Genomic DNA, 24,712 nt, shown 5'->3' on the forward strand with positions numbered 1-24,712 from the left:
CTGACACTGTGATTGCTGCCTTGTATTATTTCATGTCTTTGTGGTCCATTCTCACGTTTCAAATATCTCTCCATGTTGCCGAGGGAGATGGATGCTTGTTAAAAAAAAAAGAAGTTTATTTTGCTTTGAACAGGTGTGGAATATTAATAAAACATGGTTAATTATAGTAGAAATCTGGCCAGAGGAGGTTGAGGCGATGAAAGTCTTTCTCGTATTTATATTATTTAATAATACAAATTAATATGTGTAGGCACACATTTCACTGATTTGCATTATTTATTTACTTTTGTGCATTATATTTTTAACAGTTTGTCACTTGTGCACCTACATGTCTGTAGTCTTGGATTGGGATTTTACGTGACAGACCAACACAAAATAGTTCATGCTTGTGAAGTGAAGAAACTATACGCAGGTACAAACCTTACAAAGTGCTGGTTTGTTTTGTATTTTAATCAAATCCATTGCAGCCAGATGCTTCACAAGTCGCTTAACTTAACCACACCTAACTCTTCTGCAAAGTCAGGTTTGTTAGAAAACATTAGCGAACAAATAGCAGATTGAGGCAGGTCACTGTTAAAAATATAATACACAAAAGTTGTTGAAAGGTTTAAACCAGAGTTGGGTTATGAAGGAAGAAAAGTTTTCATAGCACTGTTCAATGTATCATCCAAAAACACAGAAAGCAGCCTGATAACTGGAGCTGCAGAGATTTACATTCACAGCTGTTTTTTTCTTGGAAGAATGACAACCAGGAAGCTGCTGTTGATGGAAAGCCACGCAGTTTGTCGTGACCCATCTAGGGAACACAGCAGACATGGAAGAAGTCGCTCTGGTTAGGTGAGGTCAATGTTGAGCTGTTTGACCTACAAGTAAAGCACATCATCCCTATAGTGAAACAGGGAGTGGCAGGAAAATGGTATTGAGGCACTAGGAAGGTAGATGGAGCTACATCCATGGCAGAAGGGTTTATGTTCATTAACCAGCAGGACTGCAGAGCTATAATAAGGCATAGATCAAAACATTCATGGCTCAATCAAAGTGCAGACCTAAATCCACTGTAGAATCTGTCAAGACTTTAACAGATTATCTGCATCCAATCTGAAAATGCTTTTTTTTTATGAAAAGAGGCAACATTTTAAGTTCAAAGCTGATAACTATATCCAAAAATACTGGTCTGACAAAGTCCCGACTTGAGGGGACTGAATAACAAATCCATGCCTCACTTTGTATCCGTGTATATTTTCCTTTCGCATCATGTTCATGCTCTGCTGCTGTGTCCTCTTTGGCTGGAAGGTGACGAAATCTGAAAACCCCTAAGGACGGGAACACATCTGCCAGACGCTCAGGAGCATTTTTAATGTCCTGAAATTTTGTCCGGCGTTTGTTTTCTGGTGCTTCAACACAACTTCAAAAACTTTGGGGGGGTTAAGTTTGAATTGACGCGTCTTACTTCGAGCTGTACGTGTCCTGCTAGTTAGATCTAAAGCCAGTTGTGGACCTGATGAATCATAAATCATCTTGCAACTCGGGGAAAAAAATCAAACCCTGGGAGTTTCTCCCTCTCTCTCTTTTTTTTTTTTCTTCAAGAAACAGACAGATGTTTTACTGCTCCAGAGGTGAGCTCTGATCCACCACCTCCTTTGTCCCGCTGTCATGTCCTGACATGGTATTAAAGGCAGGAGGGGATTTATGATAAGGCTCTAAGTGCTCCTCTCCTCTCTTGAGCCTCTGCAGCGATGATTTACAGAAAATCGCTCTGATGAACTGGGGGGGGGGGGGGGGTTGAATGCGGAGGTTCGGTTCCGACGTTAGTTATTCACGGGGAGAGTCTCCCGATGACAGATTAAACGTTCAAGCTTTTAAAGTGTAAAACTTACAAATGGAAATAAAATCGAACTCGTAAATGACTCGGACATAAAGGTCAGACTTGACCCTCTCTTCCTATTCGGTTTTAAGTCATTTAAAAAAATAAGCTAAATAAGTTTACGAACTCTTTATTTAATCGTCCTGGTGTGCGCACATGATGGATCTATCCATTTGCGCGATTAGAATTAAAGAAAGATAAGTTAGAAATTAGGTTATGTAATTTCTAAAAGTCGGAATGGGTTTTTTTTTCTTTTCTTTTTTGCGGCATTTTCTGTTTGGATTGTTATGCTTTGAAGTGAGAGGGTACAGACACAATGAAAGCATAAAAAATATAATTTGGATTAAGTGCATTTATTCCTACAATTTCTTTTTTTCTTAAAGGGAGTAATTTGAAAAAGTTCAAGCAGCCCGCGTGTCTTTTTGAAAATATTTTTTTTATTATTTCGATAGACACCAACGATGTACACATACAATCAAAGCGCTATAAAAGCCAACATTTAAGAAAAATAACTTGTCCTTAAAAAAGATTGCATCTAAGGTAAGAGCTTTACGTTTTTCTTTATTGTTATTTTTTTTAAAACACAAGAGCTGTGAAGATTGATGATTAAAACCCGACCCACCACAATTATCACAACTAATAAATAAAAGACAGCAACCAAAAAAATAAAAAAAATAAAATAAAAAGACATTTGGCTATACGACATGTAAACTGCCAGAACGATTCACAGGGGAGGAAAAGAGAAAATAAATCACAACAATAAGTTACATAAAATAATTAGAATAAATAAATAAATATGATGGAAAAAAATATTGCAACAATCTTCAATAATAATAACAACGATGATGATGATAATAATAATAATAATAATAAATCGAATAAAATATGTGCCAGCATTCAAAATTAAAACGATCTATGTTGACTTTTTTTAAGGCAGTTATACAGCAGGATTTGGATGTGTATGCAGGCTATTTAAGACTAGGCTTTTCTGTTTACTAAAGGCATTTGTGGTTCTACTAAACTGGGAAAATTCTTCAGTCACACTTTTTTTTTTTTCCACCAAGACAAAGTTGATAAAGTTCTGTCCTCCACAAACAAGCGTAAAGCTACAGTGATAGAGCAATCACGGTCGGTGAATTCAACAGACTTTGATGGGGAGGAAAAAAAAAGTTTTCTGAGATTCTTTTTTTTTTCTTAAGACATTTCTTAGGTCTAGAAGCTATCATTGAGCATGTGCTGTGCTAGAAAAATACCCTTTAACAGTCAAACTAACGCTTTGTATTCATTTTTCCCTTTTGATAAACTAATTTGAGAAATAAAATCTCAAAATAGGCCTATAAGTAAATTAAATATCGAGACAAGCATTCAACAATCACTGATTGGCATGAAAAAGACACCACTTAAACATCAAACAGCCCTGCCTTTCATTGGCCTAAAGTTATGGCAGTGGGCAACTTTTTTATTTTTTTTTTATTTTTTTTTAAACCCAAAGCCACTTTTTTGTTTCTATTTTTTATTATTATTTTCTTTCTCCTTTTTTCCCTTTTTTTTTTGTATTTCCCCCATCAAAGGCACAAGTTCTGTGTTGTCTTCAGCAGGCAGGGCGCACCGGCATTTGCAGCAGGATCACCTGCCTGTTCTCCGAGGGGTGGCACTTGTTTATGTGCCTGGTGAGCCCCGGAGAGCTGGGGAGGGTGGCGGGGCAGTATTTGCACGGGTAGATCTGGGAGGGGTGCATGAGGCGCAGGTGTCTCTCCTGGCCGGCCCTGCTGGTGAAACTCTCCCCGCACATCGTGCACAGCAGGCAGTCCACCGGGCTCAGATTCAGGGGGCTTTGGTTTGAGGCTTCCTCTGATGATGCTGAGGAAGAGGCGGAGGAGGAGGAGGAGGAGGAGGAACAAGGGGCGGACACTGGAGCTTGCTCGGCCGCTGCACGGTCGCTGGTTTGAAACCCGTGCTCTTCCAGTACCTTCTTCTGCAGGGCCTGGTGAGCTATGATGTGTTTTCTTAGGTACGCCTGCCGCTTGAACCTCTTCCCGCAGAACTGGCAGTCGTACGAGCCGTCTTCAGAGCCCGACTCGGACAACCCGGGACTCGGGGTGTCTCTGTCACTCATGTCTTTGGTTTCGTCGGAGACTGACTTGACGCCCAGCGGCTGCATTTTGGCCATGTCGGGTTTGACGCCCTGCGCGGGCGGCGCCGCCCCCGCCGGCGCCCCGGTGCTGGTCCGCGGTTTGTGCCAGCGGCGGTGAGAGGCGAGGTTGGCCGGGCAGCTGAACATCTTGTCACACTCGGGACACCGGTACTCGACCCTGACTATGCGGGAGCATTTGTGCTGAGCCAGGGAGAAGGGATCCGCGTACGCCTCTTTACACAGCTGGCACACAAACTCCCCTAAAGGTTTGGTTCCCCCGGAGGACTGCGCCCTCGGCTTCATCTCCACCGGCCCCTCTTTGATTTTCAGCCCGAGCACCGGAGAAGTGGTCACCTCGTCTTCAAAGTTGAGCTTTCGGATGGCTTTGGGTTTCTTTGAGGCGGCTTTAGGTTTTCGCTCTGCTCCCTCGGCGGCGGGTCTTTTGGTTGCGACCCGGTTGTTTGGTACTGATAGGCTGTTGCTGCTGCTGCTGCTGGTGCTGCTGGTGCTGCTGCTGGTGGTGGTGGTGGTGTTTGTGATGGCTGCGCCGCCCCGGCTGCTGTTGCTGGTGCCGATTTTCAGGTCCACCGGAGCGTACAGGAGGTGGTCCAGGCCGGAGAGCGAGGCGGCTGCGGGGAATGACTCCGCAGAAACGGGCGAGCCCAGATTGAAACTTCGCTCAAAATATCCCCTGTCGTGCTCCTTGCTGATGGGTCGGGTGGGGCTGTAGATGGCTTGGCACACCGCTTCTGGATTTCCGAACTGCTCCGGCTTTTCCAGCCTTGGCACCGGCGCGTCTGCTGCGACGAAATCTGGTGATACCGAGGCGCGGTCGGGGCTTGACGCCACGGACATCGGCGGGGAGGGGTCCGTCTGACTTGGCAAGGCAGCTGGGGTGTGTAGCTCCTGGAGATCATCCTCATCAGGTCGAGTCCTGTAGGAAACATGTGCGGATTTCTTGTTTCTTTTCACCAGGAATCCTTTGGGCATCTTGGCGAGTAACAGCGGGAAGGCACTTCGGAGAGGTGGCTGAAATCTGGAGAATCCAGGTTGGTTTAAAAAATATGGCAACACCAGAATTTGAGGGACTTTTTACTCCCCTCTATATCGATCCTTCTGTTGCTGAAATGTTTTCGTCTCCAAGGCATAGCTCCACTCTTTTTATGCCGGAATGATGCTATTGTTCTCGCCCCCCCCTGTTGCAGCATCCCCGACCAATGGGATGAAACCAAGATCCCAGTGGATTTTATTGTGGGAGGGCTCTGAGCCTGGGGTCGGTGGATTTCGTTGGAGGATGTGCAGATAGCTCAGCAGATGTACTGGCGGTTTATTACATTAATGCTGCACGCACAGCCTCCCTCCCCCGACCGAGGCACACGCCGGGACCCTCCTCTTTTTACGGTCTGATGGGCCCCTACACAAATGCACACGTGCCACTGCTTTGTGGCTCTCCTCTGGGGGGCCTCTGAGTCGCTAAAAGGGAAATGTCCATCAGTGCTAAAATCATCACGATTTAACTTTTGTTTGTTATTATTATTTAAAATCAGAAGGTTGTAAAAATGCTCGTTTCTTCTAAAAATTTCCCTGAGATGTTGGTAAAAATGTGCAGCACAAAAACAGGTTTAAAATACACGGTCTCTATACTTTTGCGCCATCTTTACGCACGACCTTTACGCACTCTCATTTGTTCACAACCGAATATAGCAACTTTCATCTTTCTCCGATTTTATTTTATAACATAAGCCCTATAGAGGAGGAGTATTTCTTTATTTTGAGGGCACGCGTCTGTCTCGGTAGTTTAACCCGACATATAAATCAGACATCTCGCTGCATACATAAGTAATAAGAAAGCCCTCTGGTCTTTGTGCACAATGGCCACGTCTGCGTGGATATCTTTTTTTTTTTTTTTTTTTTCATCGTTTCAAAGGCAAATTGACCTCTTAACTGTGAAAAAGGACTCGCAGGCAATCTGGGCCACAGCGAGACGCGTGCTGGGCGGAATCAGCGCTGCAGACAAAGAGGAGGGCAGCAGCAGCCAAAGCTTGTGATGGGACATTCTGCACTGATATTTTAAACTGGTGTTGCATCTGCTTGTAGGAAATATATTGTTTTCCGGAAGCTCTAAAGTTTGTATTATTATTACTGTAGCTGTAAAATAGGCACACACAAAAAAAAGTTTTCAAATTTGACGAATTTCAAATGTTGCTGTAATAAAAGTGTTTAACTTAACTTATTTCTCTTCAAGTACATGCCCTCTTTGTTCTCTTCGCATTTTGCACATTTGCCTGGGTTTCCATTTCTTGCCTAATAATGCAGGCCTATATGCGACAGTGCGCCACTTGGAAGAGGGCGCATTCTTTCCCCCTCTTTCAGTGCGCAGACCAGGGAGGAATTAATCTCCATCGTCGTTCATTGTTCCCCTCATTTGCATAAAGCTGCAGTATGACCAAGTCAAATAATTACACAATCGAAGCTGAGCCGCAGGCCTGCAGCCCCCCTTTCAATAGGCCTCTATGTCCCAGAGCCTTCTCTCACCTGCTTGAAAACACACCGTTATGTTGGTTCTGTTCTAGCAAAATTACACATTTGATCTGGGCTGACTAAAAAAATAATATTTAAGAATTAAAACTTAATGCAGCTGGGGGGATACTGTATAAAAGTGGGGTGAAAAAAAGTTTTAATGCGTTGATTTAATGGGATGGATATCTTTTCTTTAAGGTTTGAAGATGTTTAACCAGTTAATAACTTCAAATAATTTGCTTTTGCTTTATTTAGCTCGTGTTGTTTGTTAAAATGCGACCTAAATTTCCTGACGCCATCTCCGCTTCCTCTGCTCTGATTCTTGTTGTTCTTCAACTCTGCTCGTCTATTAGTCGTGGTTTGTTGGGACTACAAGCTTTGATGGCATTTTAACGAGTTCCTCTTTCCCTCGAGATAATTTCTGTGCGGCGCGTGGGCCTGTGTTGCCGGCCTCGCATGCGCGTGTTTGCTCAGTGGCGCGTGCTGCCCCGCGCGGACGGGAAGCATAGGCGCCTAATTAGCATACAGCTGCAGCCGTTTGTTTTCACTGCAGACTCGACCATATTCTCCAATACCTCCTCACTTGCTTTAAGATAAGAAAAAAAAAAGTTATAGTTTTATTCTAAACTTTATGTTATTCATCTTGTTAAATAGGTTTTACAAATACCTTTCAATTAATTATTGTTGAAAAGTTGTTTTACTTAAGTAATTCGATTCAAAAAGTGAAACTGATGTTTATAGTGACAGAAAATGTCATATTTAATGCGGTTACTTCCATTCTTTTAGAGGATTATGACTTCTAGTTAATGAAAATTCAAAATGTATTCTTTTAATAGATGGGAACAAAACTTCAGACCAGGTTGCAAACTGTAGTATTGATACAACATGTTAATGATTGTCCAGCAAATAGTTACCGACAGCCCCCACAAGGAGGATGAACCACTAAAGGTCAGTGTCGAAGCTGGATTGTTCAGAGTGCAAACATATTCATTGAAAGTTTAGTGGAAGAAGAAAGTGTCGTTGAAAAGGCTTGAGCACAGCTTAGAGAGAAATGTTAATTAAAGCCCAAGAGGTTGGAGGCATTACAAGGCTTAGACTGGAGTTGCTGCTTTAAAGAACCAGTACACAGAGACACGGGTATTTTGCATGTATGTTAAGCCTGAAAAAAACAAATCAAGTTTTTGGACCATTGTTGCTCAGTAGTCACACGTTCCCTTTTCAAATGACTGTACATTTTTACATTTCATTTATAAAATTGAGGTTCCTGCCTGTTTGAGGTCCTCCATCATCTGCAGTTTTGTTCAACTGCCTCCATGGGATGCTGTACACGACATGGATAAACTTATCAGGAGGCCCACATTCTTGTATAATTTTTTTTATGTGTTTAGCAATATTGAAATATTGACATTTTGCATTTTTATTATCTGTACGTCATAACTACTGAAATGAACAGAAATTTAATCAGTTAAGCAGTTTTTGTTTTACCAACTTAATTTCTGAAATAAAGTAAGTTTTCAATGATAATTAAAAATACATATGTATATGTTAAAAAATATATATATATATTTTTTTTTTCAAGACCAGACCTACTTCTAAACCCCTGTGCAATTTGCAGATGGGGCTCATACAGTTACGGGTCCGATGCTTGAGGAACCGCCAGAGAGCAGCAGTTACTTCATTGCACCACCTACAGGAGGAAGAATTAATCTTGGGGACAACAGGAAAGTTCTCCTCCTGTGACTGGAGGCTTCCACACAAACATTTCTGCAAACACCGTGCTGTCGGCGCTGTTAAACATTAACTTCAGTGCAGCGGGGGATGCCTGTTCTTACAGGAGCACTCTCTACTTCCCACATGAGTGATTGCCTCCATGTGCTGCGCCAAACTGAGACAATTTGAAAGTGCAACAGGACATGACTGTAATTGGTGCTCACTACAGGACCACTTTCAATGCTCCGTCAATCAATTATTGTAATGGATTATCTGAGGTCCTATTCTGGCTGCTCGTAATCTGATACAAGGCTCTTTCAGCACCATGGAGAGAGCCAGCGAGGGATCCAGATTTAATCACGCTGGCTTTGAACACGGCACAGCCTCGGCCTCAGCCTTTGTCCACTCCAAAAACTGGGAGTACAAAAGAGCCAGCTAAGGAGAGACAATAGGAGTGTAGTACAAAAGCGTCGGAGTGTAATGAACCAATTGGTTTTTGAGTATAGTTTTAAAGTTCAATTAGTCTTGTTGCACCGAAGGACAACACCTCCAAATGATCTAACAAGATTTTGGAGCCAAAATGAGTCAAATTCTTTTTACTGTTTTCAGCTGTGATCAGTACATCTGTTCTTTCAGTTAGCTTGCTGTCAAATGGCATAGCTTCTTAAATCACATTTACAAAGCCCCGCAAAAGTATTCGCTGCCTTGAGCATCTTGACATTTTGTCATTTTAAAACCACAAATCATATTGCCTTTTATTGGGATTTGAAATGATAAACCAACATGAAGCGGTGTGTTTTTATAAAGCGGAAGGAAAATGAAACAGGTTTTCAAAAGTTATTTAAAGTAAGAATGGGGATGGGGAAGACTGTCCAGCTGGTACTATGTCAGTATAAATCCACGTTCTTTGTAGAACTCAGGAGTTTGTTAGAGAAAATTAGTAAACAAATTGCAAAGTTTAAAGCAGTATTAGGTTATATAACCATATTCTAAAATCTCAACGAGAACTCTTGAATCTATTGCCTGAAAATAAAAATAAAAAATAATAAAAAAAAAAAATATATATATATATGGTTTATCTAAAAACCGGCAAACACATGGCCACCCAAACTGACAATCTGAAGAAGGAGAACCTGAAAAAGCCCAGAGAGAGGAACGGCCAAGAGGCCTCTGGTAAGACGGGAGGATCTGCAGACATACACAGACCCACAAGAAGAAAATCTTTTGTGTATCACTGATGAAACATGATGGCGGCAGCATCATACTGGGGCTGATCTTTTTCGTCAACAGGGGAAGCCGGTTAGAGTTCACTGGATGAACGAGCAAAAGTTTCAGTCTCTAGATATGACTGGAAATTTATTCCAAAAGACTTGCAGGCGTTACTGGTTCAAAATGTGGCTCTAATTATTGACTCTGGGGAACTCAACAAATCAATTAGATTATGATCTTTAATGAGTAAATAAAAGCTATGTTTCCTTCTATTTTCCTACACTGTTATGTGCTCCTTTTTTCTTTGTCAAATATATAAAGTCCCTATAAAACAAGTTGTAGCTGTAGCATGATAAAATGTCAGATATGATCACTCATATGATCATAAATTCACATAAAGCTTCTCCACAGACCATTACTTCCCACTTACTCTTCTGTTGGTCTTTGCAGGCCGTTCACGTCAGTTAACTGGAAGTTTGGGTCACACTTTTCCCCTGATTTTTCCAAAGGCCACGGAAGCCATCTGTGGGCAAACTATGGGCCTCCAAAGTATTAAAATACATTCTAACTTCAGCTTCAAATAAAAGAAAAGGCAGCACTTGTAAGAGGTTTGCTGCGGCACCAAAAAAAAGATCAATGGGAAAATTGCCTGTTTGGCCATCAGAGCAACACAGAGGTCACTGTCTAGACTTTAAAGTGTACTTTAGAAGGTTGCCCATGAGACCTGGTTGCTGTGAAAAGCTCTGCAAAGTGCTACACCTCTGAGCTTAAGGCTAATGGACCACATGGACTTGACTTGACTGGGAATGTCCCTGATGTGGTTGGTACTTCTGACAATTATGCAGATCACTCTTCGCAGACAAGGACATTTTTTTTTTTTTTTTTTCATGCTTTAAGGACATTTCTGCAAAAGTACCGTGCCGCTCTTTTGGCCTTTTGGCAAAATGATCAACATCTGAACTATAAACTGAAGTGTTNCTAACAGAATATGGAAAATGTGCGTGCACGTTCGCCTGAACAAATGCTTCAAAGGAACAACAATAGACCATCCTTTATTCTAAGAAGCCTCTTATTGGGGGAAGAAAAAAAGAAAAAGAAACGGATCTTCCTGCAGACCGGGCATATCAGTCGCTTGAGTCCCAGGGGCATGTTTAGCCCTAATTTCCTCATCAGAAACAGCGGCGTGTCTCTCGGTAATCTCTGCAGTCCACTGGTTGTTTGGGGTGGAGTCCCCTGTCAGAAAGCATGCCCTGGAATGTTAAACGCTAATTCACCTCTGAGCTGTGGAGGTGGATAAAGTGATTGTTCTATCTGGGAGCTGATTAAAACAGGCTCTGGCCCATCTCCCCCCGCTGCGCTCACCTCTGACGTCCATCACATTCATTTCTGTATTCATGAGTGGATGAGAAAGCACAGGCAGAGCGGCTGCCGTATTACGGATAATAAGGCCAGCGGGCACCACATTCACTGCCACAGGTCCCCCCCTCCCTGCCGCCGCCTCCTCCTCCTCCTCTCCCCACCCGGCCTCGGCTCATTCAATTACTTCACAAGAGTTCTCCGAGGCACAGCTGCACTATGGGGGTAAAGAGGAGCAAATTGAGGTACATTCATGTAGACACACACACAGTACACACCTTCCAGATACAAAGACATGGAGGAGGCATGCACGCTGGATCAAGAGCAGCCTGCATATAAAGGATCTCACTGACAGGCATTTGCTTAGTAGTCAATACACTTCTCACACAAGTAAACAACAAAAAAGAAGGTCCATCTTCTGTTTCTCTGTGGCTGGTAAGAGAAATGAAATCAAGCCCATTGCTCATGGGCTCCGTATATGAGGTTGCCATTATCGTGATGAAAGTGTGGACAGCAGCTGGATCATTGAGGAGCATGAAAGATGGACTCTGGCAGACCTAATGGGCCTTATCCTTTATCTGTTGACTAGTATCCGTTCATCTAAAGATGCATTAGGCCCATGTGAAAACCTCTGTTGAATTCACGACTATCTGCTGTTTGAATTATTCATAAAGTTATATGTTAAACAAAGCCTCAAAATGTGTTTGTGTTTCCTGGCTGCTGGCCATGGTGCTGAAGTTCTGCCAAGCTGACTATGGCATCCTCCCTCCCACACACACACACACACACACATATATATGCTCATATACATTTTCTTAAACAGTCTAATAAAATAGAAAAAATGATTGCTTGTATGATATCCCTGACACGGTTCTAAAAAAGCTGCCACAAATGGATTCAAAATGCATGCAGTTTGCTGAAGCAATGTGTTATAATGACGATGCTTTCTAAGCAGACTTTGGATGAAACTGTCATCAAAAGTCTACAAAAACGTGGCGTCGAATGTTAATGTAAAAAAAAAAAAAAGTGAAAGTTCAAAGTCCCTTCAAACACATTAACATTCTGTGAGAATTGCTGATGATTAGCATAAATTGATGGCATATGTCTTTTCAAGGTTTGTCCTGTTTGTCTCTGTGTTGCCCTGCGACAGACTGGCGACCTGTCCAGGGTGACCCCGCATCTCACCTGGAACGTTAGCTGGAGATAGGCACCAGCAACCCTCCCAACACCACTAAGGGACAAGAAAATGGATGGATGGATGTCTTGTCAATGACTCTCAGCTCTCTGACTTTGACTGAGCCATTTAACTCACCAATATGCTGTGATTTAAACCATGGTAACTCTGGCTGCATGTTTAGGATTGTTTTCTTGCTGGAAGGTGAACCTCCAGTCCTTATTTACCACCAACATCCGTCATCTATTCATCTTGCCAAATCTCTCCCCCAAAGTTTCCCCATATCATGGCGGTGCCACAAGTTAGTTTTTCCATCCCACATGTTATTCTACATGTCAAGTTAAATTTTGGTGTTTTATTTTGTGTTTGCTATGTGCCCCTTCATGGCTTGTGGGAAACTGAACAAGACTTTTTTTAATGATTTTCCTGTCAACATTGGGTATCTAAATGTGTAAAAATGCAAAATGCAGATATTTTTACTATGTAAGTGCAACCATAAAACACGTACACAAAGAGGAGAGCCTTGTCTTCGCATTTGGTTTGGGAATGCAGGATTTTCCAAACAAAGAATTCCCAAAAATTGGCACACTCCTTCATTAGATGGCATAATTTGCATTCTCTTATAATTGTGCTGCTTCCTTGATTATTAAATGATCACCCTAATTAGGGAGCATAATAGGGTTAATCAGACTCTGCTCATCACACTTATTATTATTCCTAAAAAAAAAAAAAAAACGAAGGGAAAAGATACAGTACTTGATTAATTATATCAGCCTTTTCATCCGTTGGGCTACCACTCCTCCCTCCCCCCCCCAGCTCTGAAATTAATATCATGTTGTAAATGGAAGGAAGGAGCTGGCCGGACACAGACAGATGAAAGATTTCACTCAAATTAATTAAGCACTAATTATGCGGCGGGAGTTGGGAGCAGTTTGCATAATGAGGTCTATCAAAAGAGATCAGTCATGGAGAGGAGCTGTAGAGTTTCTATACAGCCTTCAGATGACGCGCAGACGCCACTGCAGTGCATGAAGAGGGCTGGCGGAGAAGTGGGAAGAGGGTTAAAGGACTTTGAGGAGTGTTTTTGTTGGTTTGTCAACATGCTGCCAGCCTGAATCCTCCTCGCTGGTGCCACGAACATGGATTATTCCACTCCTCATCTGCCCCGAGGCCTGTGGGTGTATATATATATATTTTTTCCCCTCTCAGCTTAAGAATCAGATAATGAATTCCCCTGTCCAGCAAGAGGCAATAAGGACACAATGTACCTTTAAGTTCAGGCTAATCACAAACAACCTGCCTCCACACTCCAGGGAGCTTTAAAGGCCCTAATCACCTCCCACTCTAATTCTTGTGGTGTCCAGTTATTGTAGATCTGGGACTACACTCCGGCTATCTCTTTAGACAATGGGAAAAGGGATTAGACAGAAACTCTCTCTGCCTTAATCACCTGTTTAATCATTGCCACTGTGTCGTCGGCTGAGTTACTTGAACTGATTTGTGCCGTAGCTGCAGCAATCATGCGTTGGCTAATCAGGGAGCGCGGCCCTGCACTGCCCTTAAAGGTCCCAGAGTGGAATTACAAAGACTATGATTAGTTAATCAAATGAAGAACCCAATGTCCTTTCTTTATTTGTGTATACACCTTATCTAAATGGAAATTGTATATCCGAGGCACTTCCAGAAGGACACATCTACATGTGAATGATCCTCCTTGAGGCCCAGGCGGTGAATACCAAATGAGATCTTTCGCTTCCAATCATGGTGTTATGGCATTGTGGAGACTTTTGCATGTCTGAATGATATTTGTTGTCAGTGCTCATGTGAATGATGCAATCACTCGGCCCGTTGTGAAGTAAATCAGGAGGCACCAGGCAGCAACTCTTCAAATGGGCACAATGGTCTGCAGAACAATGTCAAGATTGTATTATTCCGAGTGAGGAGAAAAGAGCTCAAAGCCAGAGCACAGTAGGCACATACAATATGCAAAATACTGCTTGTATCATAGTTAAAGTGATATTTTGCTGTCTCTTTTTTTGTTGGTTCACACAGAGCTGGTTAGAGCATCCAGAGATTGTACTGAAGTAAAAGTAGCACTGCTTCAATATTTTTACTCGAGTAAAAGTAATGAAGGAGGTTACTCAAGTACTGAGTAACTGATAATAACGTCTGTTTTAATATTTTATTGGAAAGTATAATGTTATGTGCAAATTCTGGAATTTTAAAGACTAAAGAGAAAAGAAATAAAACAAAAAGGTAATTATGTGTACGCTTTAACAAGGTACAGATAGAAAACAACAAAGCTTTTTGTGCAAACAAGAAGTCTCACTTTAACCTAACTGCTGGTTTGTGTCTGCATCTGGGGGATGTTTAAATTTGAAATCATTGGAGAAGGGGACCTCGCAAAACATGAGTCATGTAAATATGCCGGACAGGCGGGTAATTTTCCTCTGTAGTCCCATTTTGATTAAAATATATTTGTTCTTCATTCAGTAGGTAGAGGATGCAGACATGTTGCTAAAATTACTGTAGCAATACTTCATAGTAATATTATTTAAGTAAAAGTAAAAAAAGTATGGTGTAGTAAATTTACATCCAAAAGTATTTTTTTTTCTAAAAACCTATGAAAGTAAATGTACCAGAGTAAACCACCGACATTTTTGTTAGAATAATAAATTCTGTTAAAGAGAATTAGAGAATTTCACTGCTGTTAATTTACTTATTTACTTGTTTCATCTTTTAAACTTAGTTAACAGGATTACCATTACTCATTTGGTGCATCTGAATAAATTAGAATATTATTGCATCTTTTTTTTATTTTAGAAAGGCAATTGAAGGAGTTAGATTAATGACATCCATTCTTTCCTTTGAATGATTATGGGCGACGACGTAATCATTCAGTTTCTCCGAAAATTAGAATGTCACGTAATATGTATATACATGTAATTTATTAAAAACTCTTGTGTGAAATTTGTAATTTTCAGAACAGTCATCTGATTTATCTGAAATTGATTTTTTTTCTCCATAAACTAACTCAAAATACATATTAACATCAATAAAAACAACCTGCTTTAAGATAATTTAATGTTTTCTGTACGGATACTTTTACCCAACATATTTAGCATATGTTACAAATGAGAACACTTCCTTTCATTACCATCTGACTGAAAATTAGATTGATTTAAATTGATTTTATATATATATATATATATTTTTTTCTGCATAGCCACCGCTTCTCTCCTTTCAGTCAGACATGCTGTTAGACATTGTTCCTAAAGAGAAAAAAATATCCCCCCATTCCTTTGTGGCAACTTCCTTGTAAGGCCAGCAGACTTGACCCGCTGACTCCTCCTGGAATCACCTATTATTCGTCAGTGACAGCAGCCCCTTGAAGGGTGGGTGGGTTCCCTGGAAGGTACAGGGTCGTGGACGTCCCAATCCATCTTTGTCTGCCAAGCGATTGATTGTGATTTAGCGCACAGGAGCAGGAGATGGTGGGGTTCCATTCTGATGAGCGATAGGTGGGAACCCTTTGACTCCCAGCACATGGCAAGCAGAGTCAGGGCTATGATGAGGGGTCAGAGGCAGCTGGTGGGGGGGGATCTGGGGATGAGATGGAAGAAACATGGGGGTTGCATTGATCACAATATAGAAGGTGTCAGGGATCCGGGACAAAGCCCCCAGACCAACCAGCAGAGTCTATCAGATACCCTATCTATCATCTGCCCAGCTTTGTGGTTAGCACAACGGTTGTTAGCTAATTGTTTCATCTTCAGGGGATCCATCATCAGGGAAGAAGACAGTGCACCACCAGTAAAAGGACACATGAGCAAGCTTTACTCCAGCTGGAGCAAATAAGGCTGCATTTTCCCCTGTAGATCTTCAACTAAATGATTAAGTGCATTTGTGTTCAGCATGTTGCTTTAAATCAAATGTTTTCGTCTAAGGATTGCGGGCTACATGACGGCAGTGAGGATATTACATTCATCAGACTCGCATTTTACCCCACATCTTTCTCGCAGATCCCTAAAGAAACAGTTTACTGAGCAAACGTTAGGCGTTGTAATGCGAGAGATTGCGCAAAAAAGTTCAAGGTGCATGAATGCTTTTTCAGTGCTCAGTATGTAATATTTATCTTATTCCTCACAAAGTCATCTCCTCGGCGTAGACAAAAGATTTCCCTTTAAGGACGTTAGGTCCAGAAGCAGCCTTACTGCACTGGGTCACTCCGTCAATCTAACTCCATCATCATCCTAAGTCCACTCTGTTTCAAGGCATTTTTATTCAATGAGTTGGTTATCATCTATTTACTCCATGCCACCCAACCAGCCATCCATTAGCTGTTCTCGCTTATCCTTTTAGAGGGTCGTAGGATGGGGAGGGTGCTGAGATCCACACACAAAGCCCTCTGCTGACCTCTTTGTTGTGAGCTGCATTTTTTTCCCTTTTTTTTATTTATTTATTTTTTTTATCATAATGTACCAAAAGGTTGTACACTTAGAAAACATATTGTACCCAGACGTATCTTGAAATCTCCTGCTTATGTCATAATTCGACATGTGGCAGTGCGAGTGCCGGCGTTGCCAGTCACAGGAAGTGGTGTCAGCCAGGTGGATGAGGGGCCTGTAACCCGATCTGCTGTTGACAGAACGGGGACAGGTGCTCCCGGCTAAACTAATCCACATATGCATGCTCGACACAGGTCATCCATTAAGGCAGATTGATTCAAAGCTTTAAGGGGCCGTTCCTCAACAATCCCCGGCCCGGCCTTACCTTTGCTGTTGCCATGATACCAAATTGCAGTAATTCAGGATGGCCTGGATTGGAAAAAAAAAGAAAAAATAGAAAAAAAAAGGAAAGGAATGTCCACTCTGTTTGTGCAGCGATAGCGATGGAAACATTTTGTCACACAGGACATGAGGGAACATTTGGGGAGCAATTTATCTCTAAACTTCATGAAACGAAAATTAAATGACTGAGTGGGTTTTCAGTGTTAGATACCCGTGATGATACTCAAGCTTCACTCAACCCAAGCTGCTCACTGGGAAAATAATGACACCCAGGGGAGGATTGAGTGAGGCAACATGCGTGACGGTGCCACATAAAAACCTCATATGTGGGAAAAAAAAAAAAAAAAAAGAAAAGCACATAAACCAGAAATCACTTTGATTCAGTGTTATTATCAAACGCACTCCCGGTGAGGAGGGACTCAAATGCCAAATAAAGGTTTACAGGCAGAGGCCAGGCAGCTGCTGCTCTCTGATTGGCTGAAAAGCCCAGCAGCAATCTCACCTGTTATCCACAGCCCAGTGCATGGTAAACACCCTGAGTGAGACCTGTGGGGGGAAGGAGCCCATCTGGTCAGCAGCATTAACAACCATCTCTTTAACAAAGGCCTCCTGCAAAAAGACAGAAATAAATAAAAAAAAGTAAGGAGAAGGGCACAACAGGGCACATTAGCCAATAAAAACAGGCAATGCGTGACATTTAGCGCCTGATGCAAGGCTTAGAGGAATACAGGTTACTCACTGTCTGCCTTTGCAGCAGCAGCCCCTGGCAATAAAAACAAAAAGGCAATCTCACAGAGCGAGAGGGATGCTGTGCATAAAGCTGCCCGCCTCAGTTGATGATTCCATAATTTCTCTATAAAGTTAAAATGCAAGAAGGAAACAGCCAGAGTCTCCAAGCCATCCGCATACAGTTGTTTTCCATTTTGCCGGACATCAAATTTAGAGAGTGTCATTATGCAGGAGGAGGAAGGACTCTGACAGCTAATTTACTCTGAAGAAGAATGGCCTGTAAATGCAGGAAAACATGAGGCAGATCAGAGGAGAGGCAGCCACAGAAGACCAAACAGTGCCACCTTGTGTTGAAGACTTCCGATTGACAAAACTTTCCTTTTTTTTGTTCCTTCCCTAAAATGAGATTTTTTGACTAACTTTTAAAGATCAGTGAGAATCCTTTGGTCTCACCATTACAGATGATGATCTGGTTCAGGTCTGTTATTTTTACGCGTCTGAGTAAATTAGAACATCAATTAGTTTATTTAAAAAAATGAAATAATTCATTACACAGAAAGGGATTCATTTCAAGCCTTCTGTTGTTTAGTTGTCATATTCACAGCTAATGAAAACTCAAATGTATTCATTTCTTAAATTAGAAAATTATATCAGACAACTGAATGATTTTTAAATGTCAATACAAAAATGACAGACCAGGTGCTTATAGAAAAATTATTTGGCATCAACACAAAGCTTTTCAACTGGTGAGGGGAGTAAGAAGTGGTCTAAAAGCTCCTTGTAGATTGTTGTGCTGACTTTAGACTTAATAAAGTGAACCAATACCACCAGATGACACTGACTGTGGGATCTTCTCACTAGACTTAAAGCGATGTGAGATCTGTGCCTCTCCACTCCTCCTCCAGATTTCCAAAAGAAATACAAAATGTTCTTTCATCTCCAAAAACAAAAGGAAATCCTGTTTCTCCTTGGCCCAGATGAGATGCTTCTGACTTTGTCTCTGGGTGGTTATGTGTGGATAAACAAAGGAGACCAGACAGCTGCTCTGCATATCTGTGTAGTTTCCATAACCTTTATATATTTTTCTACCACATTTTGTCCTTGCACTAAACTTTTCTTTAGCACACTTTCTGAGAACAAACAAGTTTCTTTACCAGTAACCCTTTATGGCTTATACTACTTGTTGCACTCCTGTTGATCAACTGTCAGGCCAAAGCACAATATTTTCATTTTAGAAATTATTCTTTATTAACCTGATGTGACATTCTAATGTTCTGTTAAACCAGGTTGTGGGTTCTCTTTTACTTTAAGCCCCAAAGATTAAAACTAACTCACACAAATCACTCGATGTGCAGTAAAACTACGTCGTATTTCGGTTTTGATTTTTGGATCGAATTACCGACATAACTGAGCGGTATTCATAATATTGAAACTCATTTAGATGCACCTGTAGCTGGTCGATTGCTTCTATTTTTACAACTAGAGGGATAACGACAAAGTCTCTAAATGAGATCTGGAGAGGACAAAGACTGGTTTTGAAGACGGAAAGGTTTGGGGTGGAGTTTGAACAGCGAGCAATGGGCTCTCTACAGCTGCTGGCACTAATGAGGATAATTACCCGTGTAATAACATTAGCCTATCTGAGGGAATGGAGGGGAAGGACAAGTGGTTGTGTTTGTGTGTGTGTGTGTGGGTAGCAGTGCGCGCGCATGGACCGTGCACGTGGCTCGCCTTCTATCTCACTTGTGGTCTCTCCCTCATTCCCTGAATCTCAATATCTCTTTGTTAGCCCACAATAATTGTATTTGGGCCTCATATCCGCCATATCAGATTCGAGTTTGTACAAGGTAATTAGCAGAGGAAGGGAAGCCTCCACACCAGGAGGACAAATGCCCCCATGACATCATTCTGGCTCCACTCAGGAGGGGAAGGTTTCTTTCTTTCTTTTTCTCTTTCTTTCTTTCTTTCTTTCTTTCTTTCTTTCTTTCTTTCTTTCTTTCTTTCTTTCTTTCTTTCTTTCTTTCTTTCTTTCTTTCTTTCTTTCTTTCTTTCTTTCTTTCTTTCTTTCTTTCTTTCCTCCCTCCCCATTTACTCATCTTCATCTGCCTCTCCATTCAGCTCCTGAGAAAGAGTAGAGATGGAGGGCAAAAAAAAAAATGTGAGCTAAAGTTGATGACACCGAAAAGGAGGAGAGCCAGGATTAAGAAGATAAAGAAACGAGGAGAGGTGGGAGAGATAAAGCAGAGAGAGGAGATTTGAGATGAGATGGAGGGCTGTGTTTCTGCAGCAGGCCGTAATCTCCAATCAGCTTTTACTAACAGACAGCGGGGGAAAGTTCCTCAGTGCTAATGCAGCCTGCCACTCGGAAGGAGCCGGTGTATCCAGCTGGGAGTCCAAGGGATGAGGAGTGGGGTGGGGGGCTGGATTAACTGGCACTCAGGTGGAGAGAGATAAAGAGAATCAGATGGAGACCCTGTGGACGGTCACGCCCTCTTTCACTCCATCCATCACATTTTCTCCCTTCATTTTCAAAGAACAAATGTACATCGGCGCTCTGTGCTTTCTGGGTGGAGTAGTGACAGCAGGGGGAAATGATGGTGGCTTAATTCAGGGGTGACTTATGTCCAATTGGATTTGAGTCGAGACTTTCTCTTCTTCTTTTGTGAATGAGTTTATGACACGTGTTAAGGAGCCAAAAATGATTTCACTCTATGATTTGACAAGGCTTAGACATAACATCTAATTAAGCTATGTTTTCTTACCATTTCTTAGGAGAGAGTTATGTTTAAGGTGTCAAATATGTGCATTAATTTAAGAGCTTTTCCCCTTTTTTTATTGTACAATTAATTCAGAATAAAGGCACATTTTGCAAGCATGCCTAAATGCATCCCCTAAATATAAAGCTTCATTCCATTGCAATGATTTTTCTGCTCTAACTGCATTTTTTCTTTTTCACTTATTGTTTGCTGAATCAAGTGTCGGTCTCAGCTGTTGCAAAATATCTCATTTCTCTACTCCCTATCCTGTTTTTTCTTTTGTTTGTTTGTGTTTTTTTTGTGATGCTCAGGGCAATCGAACTTGCTGTGCTTGACTAGATGAAATCTGAAGCACATCAGCATAAACCAATATGCTTCAGATTTCATCTAGTTGCTTCTGACGTTTCAGTGCTGTGAAAAGCATTTTGCTTCCAACATATTTCTTGTTTTTGGCTGTTCTGTTTTGTTTCAGATCATCAAATAGTTCTTCACATCAAACCTAGATCACCTACATTAATCCTATCCAAACCAACCTGGCCCTACATGAAAAGGTCCAGGGAGGATTTCTGGCTCATTGCTCCTTTAGCAACAACAACTTCTGTCAAGTGTTTGTAAAACAGGCGATGAGTCTTATGACACTCTGCAGGAATGTCTTTGCAGAACTGTTTGACTTTAGCTACAGAGTTTTTGAAATCCTTCCTGAGCAGCCTGTGAAATAAAATCCAATTCTGAACTGACAGAAAGAAACAAAGACAAAAAAAAACGTAATCAAAAAAGAGTAATAAATAAAACAATCATCGTGTAATGAGACCCTGAGGAATTTGTGTTCATTTTATTCTGTACAGAGAATGAGTCAGTAACATTCAAATGAAAAAATCTCATTCTAGTGACAATTATGATGCATCTAAAAAGTAAAACATGACCAAGTTCTTCTCGTGAACTGAGAAGCTGTGTTATATGCCTTTAAAAATAACCTCTGACTCAATTCTCTTGGTTGAAGCATTTAGTTCTGACCCATTCTTGCCATGGGCTTTTATAAAATAATTAAATTAATGGCAGCTAATCTCCAAAAGCCAGCTGAGGGTCACTTCCATCTTCCTCTCACAAAAATGAGTCTCTATCCTTTTAAATAGCAGGTTATCTAATTCGTTGGTCTTGACAAAACAAATTCAGTTCAATAGTAGTGCATGACAAAAATCTGTTTCTTGTTTATATATGTATACATATATAAAAAATTGTTAGAATATGAAATATTATTTTTGGCATTATGGCTTAACATTGTGCTTGTTCTAATTTATCCTACACCACCTTTATGTTTGTCCAGCACATCCCATAAATGCTTTATTGAATTAAGGTCTGGAAAATATCGAGGCCAAATCAACACCTCAAACTCAATGTTGTGCTTCTCAAACAGTTCCTCTGCCATATTTACTTTGTGGCAGTCTGTATTATCCTCTTAAAAGAAGTTATGGCCATTATGGTATTCTGCTTGCATGAAAGGATGACTGTAGTTCACATTGTTGTCAGGAAACATCACAGTCCTAGCACCTGTCCAAACAACAAACAACAAAGAGCTTAGAGCTGTGTTCTTTTTTCCACCTTTTCCATATTTTGCATATTGAACGCCAAACTGTTCACTCACCTGCCATATAATTCAGTTGGGATATTTTAACCCCTTCTATCGCCAAAGGTGTGTAAAATCTGTCACTTATGCATGGAAGTTGATCTAAAAGCATAGAGGACTGTCTTTGCTTCAGGAGCAGCTGCGTCCGAGCTTTACACCAGACATACAGAGTGTCAGAGTCCAGCAGAACAAAGCACACCTCCACTGGACTGAAGAGCAGTGGAGATGTACTCTGTGGAGTGGTGAATTATTCCTCCCTGTTTGACAATCAAATAGATGGGTTTTAGAGATTTGCATGGATAATGTCATTTGCCTGACTGTATTAGTGCAGAAATTTTAAGTTCTGCTCTAATGTAAAATTTAGTTCAGAGTGAATTACGGTATGAGACTCCTTTTAAAGGTGTTGGACTCTGCCACTTATGTGCCATGTAAGAACTAAAGAGGCTTAACATTTTGAAAATGTCATTTAATTTTTTTTAGCTTGCATCAAAATGTGTACAAACCCATTTCTTGCCAATGATTTGCAATACATAACAACTATATTCAAAACAAATCTTGTTTAAAAAAGCAGAAGTATTCCTAAATAAATGCTCTTGATTGGTAGTCAGTTATTTTTTCTTCTCTTAGTTTTCTTCTTTTCTTCTTGCCGCATCTGTCCTCTTTTAAATAGTCAAATTGCTTTCTGCTCTTATTCCTCTGTATCAGTACTGAATCATATTACCATTTTGTTTTCCCTCTTGACCTTTCTCATCTGTCCCGCATTCCTCAATAACAAAGAAAAGCCATTTCTTAGAAACTAACTTCGCCTCCCAGGCATCTGCTTATCTCTTCATTTTCTTTCTTCCCATTCCTACTGCATCTTTTTTTCAAATGCCAATATCTCTGGGTTTGCCAGGACCGTCAGTGGTTTAAGAAATGTAGCACAGTCTGCTGAATCTGTGTTTACTAGCGCGGCAACCTGAACACAATGCAAAATGTGGTGGTGGCAGCATCATGCTGGGGGAACAATATCCTTGGTGGTCAGACAACTTCTACCAATGTGTCAGTCACTGTTATCTGTTTCACTGTATGCAAAGAGAGAATCCAAATACCAAGTGATGCTGACTTTTCCTAAAAAGAAAAATTTTGATAGCTCAATTATTGTTTTAAAAGTAAACTATCTGGTTTGAAGTTTGCAAGTGAACATTTAAACAACCTTTATATGACTCAGAAACAAGTCCTACGTCCCAATAGTTACGTCATAAAAAGAAACAAAAACACATTTCCCTTTTAGTCATCCGTCCAAGCAAGAGACGAGCATCACTCTCTCTCAAACAGGAAGTTAAATCCCAAAAGAAAGTGAGCATGACTTTTGCCTAAAAAAAGTCACAAGTTTGATTCACCCAAATGAGAACTGAAAGATGCTTGGCTGCAGCAGAACGTGTTTAGTAAGACGTACAAAAAGGGGATGTTGGGAAATTTTTAATTCAAGGAGTTTCCTCGTGTTCTTTTTTTAAACAAGACAAGAATTATTTCTAAATAGTTTCATAATTTAATAAAGGAAAAATGATTAATCCACCGATAGTTTTATGTATCTTCATACTTTCTTAAATTTTCATTGTATGGTTTTGTGCCTGCATGAAAACTGGTGAAAGTTTGTTATTATTGTGAAAGTCTGCAATGAAAAGATCATATTAGGTAATAAATATCAGCAAATGAGAGACAGTTATAAATAGGATACAGTTTTCTGAGAACATATGTCATAATGACATGCCTCAAAAGTAAGGAATATGTGTGGCAACTTTATAGATTGCTTTGTCGTGGTTAATGGCAAGTAATAAACTTCCATCACATTATTCATTGTACTGAATCAAGATGTAGTTCATTAAATCATCAGTGTTTAGTGATGAAGTCACAAGAAAGGGAGTAAACAGACTGTACGTCCTAGGAAGCTTTGGTCCTTTTGAGTTTGCAGCAAGATGTTTCAGATCTTCTGTACGTCATTTGTAGATAGTCTGATTTCTTTTCCCATCATCTGTTGGGGTAGCGGCATCAGAACTGAGGACTTAACAAGCCGATATAGAAGGGTGGTTCTGTTTAGTTTTACAATTTAGCAATAAAACAAATTAACCCCTTTTCTAATTTTTGTACCCAAAAAATAAAACTGATCAATATTGCAGCTGATTTTTGATATTACCAATTTACATATGTGGGACTGGAGAATAATCAACTTTAATTTTAACTTCTAACACTGGAATTGAAGCTGTAAAGTTTTTCATACACACATTTGGAGCATGTGGAACAATTCCCTCCAAAAAAAAAAAACTGGCATCTAAAAGGTTAAAAATACACGAATAATACATGGTGAGGGTTGGCATAATATGTTTTTTTGTGAAGGAGTGAAGGATGTATTACCTGCAGTAAGTGGCCGTATGTTTACATTTGCTGCTGACCTAATTTGGCAGCAAGGGTTCCTACTAACGTGGCACTCTTTAATTTGCCCTCTGTGGTGGGTGCTCTGCACAAACACTTCCCTGTATCGCTGAGAAGAGGCGTGGTATCATCATGATACTCTTTGACGCAACTCCACGTACGAGGGGGCGTTCACGTACCACGGGGAATCACGTGTACGGTTCTGTTGTGGCTAAATCCGTGATGCCCTCCAAAATAAAATCTATGAAAGTGTATTTAAAAATCATAATACAAGTCTGCCTGAAATTAATGGTATTGTGAATTGTGTTTTACATTACTGCTTAATTTCTAAGAGGGTTTCAACGTAAAATTATGGCTTAAATTTCAAATATTCACATACACTTTCTTATTTTGAAAACTAATACCCTTTACGTTGCCAGTTATTCAAGTACTTA

At 40.8% G+C, this 24,712-nt stretch overlaps 1 protein-coding gene across 1 annotated transcript; it reads right to left on the reverse strand.

The window, feature by feature from the left end:
* Positions 1-3,058: 3,058 nt before the first annotated feature.
* insm1b (insulinoma-associated 1b) lies at positions 3,059-7,089 on the reverse strand. The gene has a single exon (XM_008399573.2). It carries the CDS (start codon positions 4,986-4,988, stop codon positions 3,456-3,458), a length of 1,533 nt encoding a protein of 510 aa, XP_008397795.1. The 5' UTR covers positions 4,989-7,089; the 3' UTR covers positions 3,059-3,455.
* Between the last annotated feature and the right edge of the window lie 17,623 nt (positions 7,090-24,712).

The sequence above is a fragment of the Poecilia reticulata genome, linkage group LG22 (assembly GCF_000633615.1).
Source record: "Poecilia reticulata strain Guanapo linkage group LG22, Guppy_female_1.0+MT, whole genome shotgun sequence".
NCBI classification, from domain to species: Eukaryota; Metazoa; Chordata; class Actinopteri; order Cyprinodontiformes; family Poeciliidae; genus Poecilia; species Poecilia reticulata.

What these genes read in the sequence shown, in the direction of transcription:
- insm1b (XM_008399573.2), bottom strand. Translation starts at nt 4,988, where the DNA reads ATGCCCAAAGGATTCCTGGTGAAAAGAAACAAGAAATCCGCACATGTT.